Source organism: Panicum virgatum, chromosome 7K (genome assembly GCF_016808335.1).
Source record: "Panicum virgatum strain AP13 chromosome 7K, P.virgatum_v5, whole genome shotgun sequence".
Lineage (NCBI taxonomy): Eukaryota > Viridiplantae > Streptophyta > Magnoliopsida > Poales > Poaceae > Panicum > Panicum virgatum.
Window position 1 is genome coordinate 47,166,141 of NC_053142.1, and position 12,467 is coordinate 47,178,607.

The following is a 12,467-nucleotide window of genomic DNA, read 5'->3' on the forward strand; positions in this document are numbered from 1 at the left end:
AAGGGCAACACATCAAATTCACCAGGAAACTTCGAGCCCAAATATAACAGGTCAGTGCCTGGGCCTCTCGGAACGGCAAATTCTTTAGGTGTGTCTTATCACTGTTCTGAAGATAGTTGAAGGACCACAAGCATGCAGAGATAAGACCAGTGATCTGTACTTGAGTACTTCCCATGGCATCCAATGCATCTCCCAACAACTAATGTAGGCATCGCTAGTTATATAACCCAACCGCAGTGTGTAACCAAAACAAAGAACAAACAGAGCTGCCAACCACACTCAAGTACTTTCAAAGAATCAATGAAGAGTACATATCAACATAGCATATTTCAATTCAACAGAGAAACTAAAAGATTTCCTCAAGAAATGCGTAAGTCAGGATTTCCTTAGAGAGAGAGAGAGAGAGAGAGAGAGAGAGAGAGAGAGAGAGAGAGAGAGAGAGAGAGAGAGAGAGAGAGAGAGAAGTGGTCAGGAGCCAAATCCACGTGAACCGAGTCCAATGCTGCAATGCACATCAAAAGTTATACACTGGAGTTGCTGGTCTCAGACAGATTACAACCCCAATCACAAATTCAGCGAGGGGTATTAGTTCCATGAGCATATCTAGTCTGCTCTAACGATACAAGAAGTGAATGCTACAATAATACAAACAAAAGAAAGTGGCGATTGCTTTTGCTTCCTGTGGATTAGATTGATCCCATGAGCGCAAGAAAAGCATGCAGCAGCCATATTACTTTATTAGTGATGGATCCTCTACACAGTTACAAGCTGCAGCCTTGTTTCCAACGTGCATCCTTGTCGAGATCCCTAATTAACATAGTGCTAAGTAGACTACAATTAGGATATGAGATGGCAAGGTGAGAACTTTGTTTCATATTCCGATATTCACCCGGATGGAATTCACTGGGGAGGGAACCGACCACTGCCGTAGAACTTATCTGATGGCCTTGGCACTGACAGACCAACATCATTGACTTGCATTTGGTTTCTGTTACCATCATAAGCCGAAGAGGACCAGTTGGTTGCTGCCCCTTTATTCAAGTTCTGAGGTGGGGTGAAGTAGTTTCTATTTCCATCATAAGCTGAAGATCGATATGGTAAAGTGTCATTAAGAACAGGAATATCACCCATCAGAGTCCTGAACGCAAACACAAGGCATGGATCTGACCAGACGTGTCGAAATAGCGTCGACAGGGCAGATCCAGGCATATTATCAGAGGTTTCACCTTGTCCAACTTGTTGCGGCAGAACAGGTGTCGCAGCTGGTGCGTTGTGGCATCCAACATCTCCTGAAGGGTATGGGGCTGATGCTCCTTGAACTTGATTGGGAACTGAAGGGTATTTGTCCTCAAACTTTTCTGAAGAACTTGGGGTAGGTGTTCCATCTTTCATCTCAGGAAGTACAGAGGAATTGGCCTTTCGGCTAGGTTTCTGGACTTGCTTTTTTTGTGACTGGTTGGTGATTTCTGAATGTGTGCTAATAGGTTCATCTCTTGGTGCATTATTATTTGCTTCCTGGCTAATCTTCAGTGCAGCTAAACGAGGTGATGATCGAAGAGGTGTAGCAATCTCTTTGACAGGTTTAGTTTTGCGTTTCTTTTCCTTAGGTTTCTGCTCCATATTTGCTCCAGTTCTGGTAACAGATTCAGCTTTCTCTGAAGTGTGCTCTATCGAGCCTGATTGGATGCTGTTGGACTCTGCAGCTTCAACTCGAACAATTTCATTTTGGACATTTCTCAGTAAGTTTGCACCTCTTGGTATATCATATTGATCAGACTCAACAGCTGTATCTGGTTGTGTATGATCTGATTGTTTTCCTGTCTGAATTTTACAAAACAAAGATCAGCAGTTGTGGCCAACCACTGAAGGAGAAAAGGCAACAAGAAAAAAAATCCTTCCAATTCACTTAAACGGAATGCAAAAGTCATGGCAGAACAACACCACAATAATTTAGCAGACCTATGTCAACATAAGATGCATCGTATGGACTATGGAACAATGTTTGTGTTTTGGTGCACATAGGAAATCCGAAATACTACCCAAAATCAAACTTCATGGTGATTTGCATCACTGTATCATTCCAATATTGCAGCTAACAGGGAGAAACACAGATGCAGGTAAAGCTCAAAGAATCAACTTACATGATCAGATTGGTCCCCTGCAGTATGCAGGTCCTCAATTTTTCTCTTGTTTGGCAACGTAACACATTGACTGATGTCTCCAGATTCAAGATAGCGGTACACATCCTTAAGAGAGCGAAATTCATATCCATCGATTGGGTCAATATACAACTGTGAATAAAATGAATCGACCAGTCACAGTCACAGAACAAAAGGCAATATAGACAATCAGGCATCAGAATGAAAACCATAAAATGAACATCTTATAAAAACAAGGCCAAAAGAAACTTATCAATTTGAGACATTTTCACAATTGAATCAGGAGAACAACAATTTACCATGTCACCCCTGATTCTAGATCCATATCGATTCTTTCTAGGTCTGCGTTCTTTCAACCAACCATCAGGTAACCCCTCTCCAGCAGGCTCATACTTGCCATCAGCCTAGGCCAGTAATAGCAAGTGGAAATTTAAAGAAAACTGTCAATTAGGATGGCCATATAAAAGAAAAACAAAAAGGAAAGAGTTTCAAATTTATATACCATGGCGGTGGGTTTTGCAAGAACAATCTCGCTTTGAGTTATAGAATGAGAGCCCTCACGAGAATCAATAATTATGCCTGGTTTGGAACATCAGAAGATCCTGTTTAGCTCAGAGAGACAATGAATGACTCACTAAGTCATGCAAGGAAACGTTAGGTATGTTGAGGACGTATGCATGGAGTGCATTGCAAAAATGGCTTGGTGTGATCAGTACTTATGTTCTTCAATGATAATGCACTACCTCATGTATTGTGCTAAGAAAACCGATGGAACAAGGGCACACTCCCATGGAGCACTTAAGCACACTAAGAACTTCAGAAGTCACTGCATGGCTCAAAATGAACCAGAGCAACTGAAATTATATTAATCCACTCCTTACTTCAATCCACCCATTCAGCTTCGGAAAGAGACAATCTAAACAAATCCTAGAGATGACCTATTACGCTCATGCTAGCAGTGAGCAATTCCTAGAAGTGTGGACTCAGGTCTCTGTATCATCTACGATTCTACAAAAATCAAAATACTCATAACTTGGTGGGCTAACCTACCTAGCAAGTTGCTTTGAAGACTAACTCGATTCAAGTCTTAAAATAAAACTTTAAATACCTAAGTTAACAAAAAAAAGCCTGACTGAAAGGTTCCTTTTCATGAATTTGTCTTTTGCTGAGCTATTTTTGTACTACCCAACTCGCAAATTAGCATGGCGCTGCATGTGCAGCACCTCAAAACAGTTCAAGTAGGAATCCTAGTCTGGAGCTATTTGACAGAAGAAGAAAAAACTAATGAAGCACTGGACCAAGCCACACCCGACCATCAAGAAGGAATCTTTTAGCACAATTTCTGCTTCCAGATCCAAAATCTGATACATATATATCACCAAACCAAGAAGTACAGAAGGCACGGAAAACAATCACATGATATAACCAAGGAACCCGCCCATGTTCTCTAAGGGGCACATAAAAAATAAGCTAAAATACAAGGTTTATTACACGCACGCACAGTGACCGGCTCGAAAGAAATAGCAGCACGGGCCAGGAAGAAACGAGGAGACGGAGTAAGAACTCACCGGCCGGCGCTACGGCCCGGCTGCGGCGGCCATGGAGCTTGGCTTCCCCGGAGATTGCTGCCGACAGGAGGAGAGGAAGAGGAGGACACGGCAAGGTAGCTGTTGCTCCCACTGCTCCACCTCCACGCACTAGGAAGGAGCCGGAGGAAAGGCAGCAGCTTTCTTTTACCCGCGCCCAGTGCCCTGATGCCGCCGCGAGCCCGCGACTTTTGTCTGCTCCTCAAGATACGATGAGGTGCGGCGTGGTGGTGGTGTCATGTGCTGACTGTGACACCGTCCTTGCCCTTGGCTCCTCGCAACATTAATCCCTTGCACAGGCACACAGCTGACCATTTTCCCCCCTTCCTTGATCTACTTCGACTCTCTTTTTCTTGCCAACCACGTGTGAATCAGGCAGGACAACTGCAAAACCCTCATCAGCTTGCTTCTCGTTTTTCTGCCATTTCGGTGTGGACTGGTGGTGTGGTCTGAACTGAAGGTTAGAGTTCAGTCAACGCTGCTTCTGCATCAAACTGCATGATGTGGCAGTTTTGCAGCATTATTTACTTGCAGTACTGGTTTACTCTACTGGAGTCTGGGCTAGCACTCACTCTGTACTGAGTACTGTAGTATTAACCTTGCCGATTCTGTCTAGGTCACATCAATTGCCGTACGGATGAAGATACCCCAATGAAAGGAAAGGTAGCCTGCCAAGTGCCAGTGTGCCACTACTCTTGGTTGCCCCCAATTATTGCGCCATGTTTAGTTCCCAAAAATTTTCAAAATTTTTTGTCACATCGAATTTTCAAACACATACATGAAGCATTGATGTAGTAGGAAAAATAATTAATTACACAATTTAATTGTAAATATCGAGACAAATCTTTTAAACTTAATTAGTCTATGATTTGACATTAATTGATAAATAACAACGAAAGTGCTACAGTTTCCGAATCCAAAAATTTTCACAAACTAACCGTGGCCTTGGTCTCATCCTCCAAAATCAGCACCTTCATCCTTTCACGACCAGACCAGATGGATAAGTTTACAATTACAAGTGCGGCAGAGGCAGAAGGGATGAGCAACCAAGCAGATTAAAAGCTAATCTGGGAGCCATGGATCATGTCATATTCACCAATTCAGAAAGACCGATACGGCAAAAGCAACAAAGGGTTTCTGAAGGACAGATGAGTCGATCAGAAAGAGAGGGAGCACACTGGCAGACAGCAACAGGAACGTATAGAGGAATCCGTTTCTCTCGCTCTGTGTAGCCCCCCAGCTTTATGAAATGACACGGTTAGTCGAGGGAGATCAGCAGATGTCGACTTGAGCGGGTCATTAGACCAAGCTTTTCCCACATGCTCAAACGTGGAAAACGATGGATCCATCCCACACCCTTTGCTACGTTCATTTCAGCTGCTAAGCTGCCATACTATCTGAAACTCAGCATTCGGAGATGGATTTCCACAGAACAAAATCGTCAGTGATTAGTTTTAATCACGCAGGATTTTAGCTTGGGGCAACTGACAGCAATGGTACGGCCATCAGCCATGCTGTCTGTCTGTCTGCTGAGTGCTGAAAAAGAAAAACATTGCTTTCGGGCGGCAGCTCACGGCTCACCAAACAAAGCCTGCTCTCATCAGAAGCAGGGAGGCTGAAACGTGGAAAAGGATGGATCACACGTTTCTTGGCAGCGAGCATAGCGATGTAGGTGTTCGTTTAGAGCCTGCCAACATCTTTCTATCTGAATTTTAAACAGAAATTTGCACATATCTTCCAGTCTCAGGTAATCAGCAGCAGTAATTGCAAATTTTCCCTGGGGATAATTGACACGTACTAGCTGATGAAGCCTGGAGCAGACTGACACGTTCCCTGCAAAGCTCAGGGGCTCACCAAACGAAGCCTAGTCATCAGACAGACGCATGTCGATAGCCTGCATCCCTAGTGCCATCAGACTGCGCCAAAACCTGCAGCTGCTGCCCTCGCTACTGCTACGGCGCTCCGACCTGGGGCAGCCAGATCGAAAGAGACGGCCAGGAAGGGCTCGTCAAGCAAGCGGAGACACGGTAGAGTACATGGGAGGAACCGGCGTTGTGGAGGCGGCTTGCGTATCGGCGGCAGCGGCCGTGGAGGCAGGAAGCACGGCGTCGCAGGTGAAGACGGCGAGGGAGCCGGCGCCGGGCCACCCGACGCCGTCGTGGATAACAGAGACGCGACGTCCTAACTCAGAGTAGTAGTATCTGACGGTTACCGCTGCCACAAACAATCTGGGCCGCTTAATCACTAGCCGACGAAGGAATTGGCCCACGGAGGATCGCGATCCGGGCCCGCCTCTCTACTTGGGCCCACATGGGCCGCATTAGCATATGTGGGCCGTACTTGTGGCAGCACGCGACGGCTTCGTTCTCCCTCTGCAGGTGCAGGGCAGGACTATCCCTGTGCAGGGATCCATCGGAAACAATGTTCCATGTATCAGCGGATTGCCCCTGTGCAAAACGCCTCTGGATGGCGGTGAGAGAAATCACTGGCAAAAGGATTCCTCAGCTGCATCCACTCCAGCAACGTGGGGCAACAGACCTGATAGCAGCTCTCTTTGTTTGCGGGCGTCTGGTCAGGATGACAGGATGTGACCTGATAGCCATCTGATCTGATGAAGGTTGGGTGATTGGGTCAAATTGAATACATATGGGGCTTTTTGATGCAGCCATTAAAACAGGGTGTTCTGCGCAATTGCCAGGGAAATGTGATCGCTGCTTAAGCACTGACGGCTTGAGGCACCGGCAAAGAGAGATGGCATGTTGGTAGCAGTGGCACAAAGGCTGCAGCTAGGTCATTTTTAAGGTGGGTGGGCAATCTAGCGAACACCCTACGATCAAAGACTAGACTTATGGCGTGAGATCCAAAGAGTTAGGCAGGTTGTTTACTTCGTTTTCAGTTTGTTTTGTTGGCAGAGAAGCAAACTCAGCAATACCTTGTTTGTGCGAGAATGGATTCAATTAGTAATCCTGTGTGGTTAACGGAGGTAGTTACCAGGGATTGTAATCCTGCTGTAATTTTAATGAAATCCCTGTAAAAAAAAAAGAACCCAAAAAATTCGGCAACCAAAGTCAGTCTGTCTGTCTGCCTTCCGTGTTCGAGCCTGTCAGCACGTTTTGTCCTCCGTCCCTCCCGGCCGCTGGGCAAACCATATAATTCGGCGACGAGGAATCGACGGCAGAGGGGCTCCCATTGACGGGAAAGCGGACCGACGGCGACATGGATAGAGTGACAAGCTGCTGAACAATGCTGAGTTGCTGACGCCTCGCCGGCCGCGGCGGCGGCACTCTCCCGTCGGCATGGACCCTTCTCCGCGCCATGTCGCTATTTGATCTCTGCTCTGGCCTTCCGCCGTGCGTGTTGGTGCGTTGGACCAGGCTGCAATCGCCTCGATCGTCACAAGTGGAGAACATGTAAATGAACAAGAACTTATTGTTTTAGTATTCTGTACAAGACAATGTACATATGAAATTAATAATATTCTCAAATGTAGTATATCTGGCCGACGTTGAGCAGGCTCTCATGGGGGACGTTGAAGATGACGCTGTTCTCCCTGCACATCCTCCTCATGAAGGCGTACATGTAGTCCACGGCGATCTTCTTCACCACGCCCGAGTCCCGCCGCGCGCGCACGATGGTGTTCCCGAGGATGTGCACCACGCCGGCGTCCTTGCACCGGTTCAGGAACTCCAGCTCGTCGCCCACCGTGCTGGCCGCCTCACCCTCCGAGCACCTCGTCAGCAGGCGGCTGCTGCGCGGCGGCGGCGGCGACTGCGCCGGCACGATCGAGTCCTGCGACGACAAGCTCAGCTCGCCGTTGGAGCACATGGTGCTGCAGGTCTTCTCGCCCTGCAGGAACGCGCTGCTCGTCAGTGCCCCGCCGCCCGTCCCGGCCAGCTCCGGCACGCTGAACTCGTCCGAGTCGGAGTAGCCCCCCTCCATCATGCTCTCCAGCCGGACGAAGAAGAGGACGCATTCGAAGAGCATCCTCTCGAAGTCCTCGTCCCTCTTGTGGAGGTCCTTGTACCCATACCTCGCCACGCAGCGGAACATGTGGAAGTTCTTGGGCCCGATCCTCCTCACCAGGAACCGCTCCTCGGTCGGGACGGTGTACACCGGCAGGTACTTGACGCACACGAAGACCACCACCGAGTGGATCGCCGGGAGGTTGGTGATGAAGTGGGAGAAGATGTGCGGCACGCCGCTGGCCAGCTCGGTGTACACGAAGCCGATCCCTGGGACCCTCACCAGGCCGAGGCTCGGGCCGAGCCCCAGGATCCAGGCCATGGACACCTTGCTGTGCATCTCGAACTCGTACCGCTTCACGGTGCAGAAATGCCAGACGTACATGATGAGGAAGAAGGCCGTCGCGATGACGAGCGAGACCCAGCCGCCTTGGTCGATCTTGAGTATGCAAGCCACGAAGTAGGGGACCTCCACCATGAGTGAGAGCACGATAAAGGTGACGACGAGGACCCAGTGACTCTTCCACACCAGCAGCATTATTGGCACCATGAGGAATGTTGTGACTAGCATGACTATAACCACGGCCGTGCCTGTTCATTCAGTATGAAAGTGCTACTTATTAAGTGCTGTCTGATGTATTTATTATTATGCAGCGCAGCAGGTCATGTCATGAAAATTCAGCACCAACTGTTAGAAATGATTTTGGTTCCCAGAGGAAAACTTACCATATGCATTTCCTATCTGGCTTTGGTTCTTGAATCCAGCAGTGACAGCAATGCAGAGAACCAGAAGGACCCAGTTGATGTCAGGGATGTAAATCTGCCCCAGGAATTTCTTTGAGGTGTGGACTATCTTCACGCGGGGGAAACAACCTAGTGCAAGAGCTTGCTTTATGATTGAGTAGGTTGCAGATATGGTGGCTTGGCTTGCAACAATTGCTGCAGCAGTTGCTATGACAAAGGCTGGCCAGTATATGGCATCTGCAATGATCAAAGGTATCACTATGAGCACCAAATTACAAAATGTAATAGTATACAGTGACAGTGCACAGTGCCGATAGTGCGTTCGGCACTACGTCAATGTGCATCTAGCAGACATCATGTGGTGGCACACTGACAGCTGTGTCTTTTAAAATTTTTAGTAGTGAATAGCAGGATGGTAACATGTAGGCCTAAGGGGGACCTGGAATGGACCGATAGAAGGCGTCAGCCACATGTTTTTTGTGGGAAATAATGTAGGCAGCCTGCCCAGTGTATGCCAGTAGAAGGCATGGGAACACAATCAAGGTGAAAGCAATCTGCAAACAGATATCTTCACTTTAGCAAACATGTAATCACATACCATATGGCTACGCGATACTGGAGGCACTTTACCTGAATTGCCAATACAGGGAAGTGACAAAGATCAGCAAATAATGCTTCAGTTCCTGAATTGAAAAACAACTCTTCATGTTGCAATGGATTTACTAGAGGTTGATGAAAGGTGAGTTCTATTGCTTATAAGAAAAAACTAGAGTGATCTGACTCTGACCTGTGATGCTAAGCATGACTCCTCCCAGAGATGTCCAAATGTCAGAATTCCATCTCCGTCGGAAAAACCGGTATATATATACTGGGTTGTACGCTTTTAACACTGAGTTATTATACTTGTGTATGTTTACAGCTCCGACACTTCCAATTAGGATGAACCAGAGAAGAACTATTGGTGCAAAGAGCCATCCCACTTTATCTGTTCCATAGTGCTGCATGCTGAATAATCCGATCAAGATGACCACAGCGACAAGAACAACAATATCTGCAAGACGCAGAGGAAAGCAAATATTAAAAAGTTTTACTATATCAAATTATGTAAAAGATAGATTCAGATTTTAGAACCATCATAGTAAAACCAAAAAAGGCTGATATATAATGGGATTTCAATACATAAATCGACAAAAAACATTTATGCAGTACACTAATTTCCTTCGACCGTTGCAGCAAGATCGACCCTTTGTTTGCTTACATTATTTTTAATTGAAAATCAAAGTTGCAGTACACAAGAATTTCAAATGATAATGAAGTGGCAAAAGCATACCAGTACTCATGTTCTGATTCTGAACTTTTATGCCACCTGATGCCGAGAGAACTACAGGAAACACACAAACCATAAGTCACACCCCAAAAACCATCAGATTTACTCAAAACAGTGTGATGTTAGCATTGCTCATAATAAACGATGATGACTACCAGATATAGCAGGAGTAAGAATCCCATCTCCAATAGCTGTACAAGTACCAATGAGAACAAGAATAAGAAGAATGTTTCTCTTATATGCATGTGCCTCTAGCCATCTCTTTATTTTTTCTGCAACTGAATTCTCCTCATAGGTTTGCCGACTATATGTCGTCAATTCCTCATCAGTCCTGTGTTGATTAGGTATGGTGTTGATCTTTGCATGACGGCACAATAGGGAATAAAGAGCAAATGTACCACCTGCAAGAAAGTGTGACAAATTGTCACTTTGCAGATTATGAAAACAAGTTGGCTAGTAAAGCAACAGAATCACTGATCTAGTGATCTCTCATTCTCTCCAACATTGAGCAAAGTAAAATGGTCTCAGATTAAAAGTTTAATCATTCGAATAATGTAATTTAGCAGGCACTTTGTAATCTTTCCGGAAAAGAAAGGTAATCTGCTGATAAATTCAGAGGTATTTTATGGTTACACATCATGAGGATAAGCACCTTGACCATTGTCATTTGCCCTCAAGACAACAAAAACATACTTCAGAAGTGGAATGAGAGTGAGGGTGTAAATAATCAAGGAAAGAGCTCCAATAACATCCTCATCATTATCTACTCCACGAGGAAATATATTATAGAACACATATAAAGGTGATGTGCCCAAGTCACCAAAAACCACCCCAAGGCTCTGAAATGCCAGCCGTAGTAACAATGCTGATGAGAACTTCTGCATGAAAGGAAATAACAGTCAACAGAAATTCTTGGTTTTGCAATCTATTTACTAAAATCACAAACTAGCATTCTTCTTTCGGTCCAAAGGTTCTTCTGGTAGTGATTTAATTGGGGATAGAATGAAGGGTACCACAGACTTCAATAAAGCATAAGGGTTCTTTCCTTGGATAGGAAAATGGTAACATGATCACAGGAATCAAACCAAGTTTCGGCAGTCATGCTCAACAAATGGCAAATCAATTGTTCATGCAGTAAAAATGTAGAAGCAATGCTGAAGTGGTGCATTTGTTCTAGAATGTAGATGTCACAATGAGATGGATTGTCGCATGCAGACACTAATCTTACATCTACTGCAAGTATTCAGGAGAAATTCAAGTCATGGCAGTTGGCATCAAAAAACAAAATCAACATGAAACAAATGAAAAGGGGAAATGCCAGACCTTTTCTCTGTACATATTCTTTAGCCTGCCCGCCTCCTCATCCATGGGTCGATCAAGGTTCTGATCTAGCTCCCACATGCTCCCCCTGTTTGTCACCTCACCTTCTGACAGCGACGCCATTGATATCTTTTCCCCTCAGCGACAGTTCCTTCGAATGGGAAATTGTCCTACGAACCGGTATTCAGATTCCGCAGCTGCTTGATCTCACACTCGAAATTCAAACTCAAATCTCGTCATCAGCATCACTACATTCGATTCTGGCATCAAAGCAAGATTGGAGCCAGCACCAAGACTTCCAGCCAAATCTCCCCACTAAGCAGCTATCTGCTCCCCGAAGAACTGCTTCCACCGCTTTGGTGTTTGCACGAAACGAAGATGGAATATTCGGTTCAACAGCGAAGCGGTGGGAAATCACAACAAACTCACAGCACAGACCGAAATCAATATGCAGAAATGGGCCACGGGTACCTGTGGCCACGAATAATCTGACCAAAAACGCAACCTTCCGTCCGGAAGACCTCAACAAATCAAATTTTGGCGCAGCGGGGGCCAAGACCGCTCCGAACAGGCGAAGCACAAGAGACGCGCAAGGAAATGAGGAGGACGAAGAAGAAGAGGAGGAGGAGGAGGATTTGAGGTGGAGACTGGAGGAATCAGAAGTACCCAACCATGGCGGAGCAAAAGAAGGCAAGCAATACTGCCAGGAGCAGCAGATGCCTGGGCACTGCGAGGAGACGAGGCAGCCAGGCTGGTGGGGCGCCCCCACGAATTCGACCTATAAATGACAAAAAGCTCCTACCCTCGGATATGAATGGTTGCAAGTTTCCCACTACTTACAGACAAGAAGAACTGAGGAAGAACATGATAGCGAGGGAGGGAGGGACAGCAAAAGAAGTTGTTTTGCGCTTCTTGCAGCTTACTTCTTGCCTGAGACTAACTAGTGTTTTATGGCTGTCGAGTGTAGACCGGACTGTAAAAACTGTCGAGAGTGCTGATGTTGGCATCATGACATGACAAGTCATTGTCTTAGTCATCTAGGGTGTGTTTAGTTCCCACCAAATTTCCAAATTTTCCATCACATCCATCACATCTACTATCACATCGAAACATTAAATATAGCAAATAACCCATGCATGGAGTACTAAATATAGTTAAATAAAAAAACTAATTGCATAGTTTTGATGTACGTTGCAAGACGAATCTTTTGAGCCTAGTTAGGTCATGGTAGGACAATATTTACCACAAACAAACGAAAAGTGATACAGTGTGCTACAGTGACTGATGTGACTTTTTCTCCCTCTTTTCATCTCATCTAAACACAGCCCTAGAGAAAAATACTACTGCCTTACTGGCATTGACGCTTCTT

The 12,467-nt window shown here is 45.8% G+C and overlaps 2 protein-coding genes across 3 annotated transcripts; both read right to left on the reverse strand.

The window, feature by feature from the left end:
- Positions 1-480: 480 nt before the first annotated feature.
- LOC120641760 (methyl-CpG-binding domain-containing protein 13-like) lies at positions 481-3,947 on the reverse strand. Its single transcript, XM_039917987.1, has 5 exons — positions 3,728-3,947; positions 2,662-2,738; positions 2,459-2,563; positions 2,142-2,291; positions 481-1,821 (listed from the first exon to the last, which is right to left on the reverse strand). The coding sequence occupies exons 2-5, from the start codon at positions 2,662-2,664 to the stop codon at positions 901-903; spliced, it is 1,179 nt and encodes a 392-aa protein (XP_039773921.1). The 5' UTR covers positions 2,665-2,738; positions 3,728-3,947; the 3' UTR covers positions 481-900.
- A 3,207-nt stretch (positions 3,948-7,154) lies between these two features.
- LOC120641761 (probable potassium transporter 11) lies at positions 7,155-12,045 on the reverse strand. Of its 2 annotated transcripts, none has more exons than XM_039917988.1 (9): positions 11,102-12,045; positions 10,431-10,656; positions 9,934-10,179; positions 9,782-9,832; positions 9,239-9,502; positions 9,082-9,134; positions 8,891-9,005; positions 8,434-8,688; positions 7,155-8,298 (listed from the first exon to the last, which is right to left on the reverse strand). In XM_039917988.1, exons 1-9 carry the CDS (start codon positions 11,219-11,221, stop codon positions 7,226-7,228), a joined length of 2,403 nt encoding a protein of 800 aa, XP_039773922.1. In that variant the 5' UTR covers positions 11,222-12,045; the 3' UTR covers positions 7,155-7,225. The 2 variants fall into 2 exon arrangements, with proteins under 2 accessions (XP_039773922.1, XP_039773923.1); XM_039917989.1 differs by having other exon boundaries at positions 10,431-10,653; positions 11,102-12,029.
- Positions 12,046-12,467: the final 422 nt, after the last annotated feature.

Coding starts and splice junctions, on each gene's coding strand:
- LOC120641760 (XM_039917987.1), bottom strand. Junction 2,292..2,458: donor CTAGAATCAGGGGTGACATG/GTAAATTGTTGT, acceptor TTTTATTCACAG/TTGTATATTGACCCAATCGA. Junction 1,822..2,141: donor CAGGGGACCAATCTGATCAT/GTAAGTTGATTC, acceptor TGTAAAATTCAG/ACAGGAAAACAATCAGATCA.
- LOC120641761 (XM_039917988.1), bottom strand. CDS start 11,221: ATGGCGTCGCTGTCAGAAGGTGAGGTGACAAACAGGGGGAGCATGTGG. Junction 9,503..9,781: donor GAATCAGAACATGAGTACTG/GTATGCTTTTGC, acceptor TGCGTCTTGCAG/ATATTGTTGTTCTTGTCGCT. Junction 8,299..8,433: donor CCAGATAGGAAATGCATATG/GTAAGTTTTCCT, acceptor CTGAATGAACAG/GCACGGCCGTGGTTATAGTC.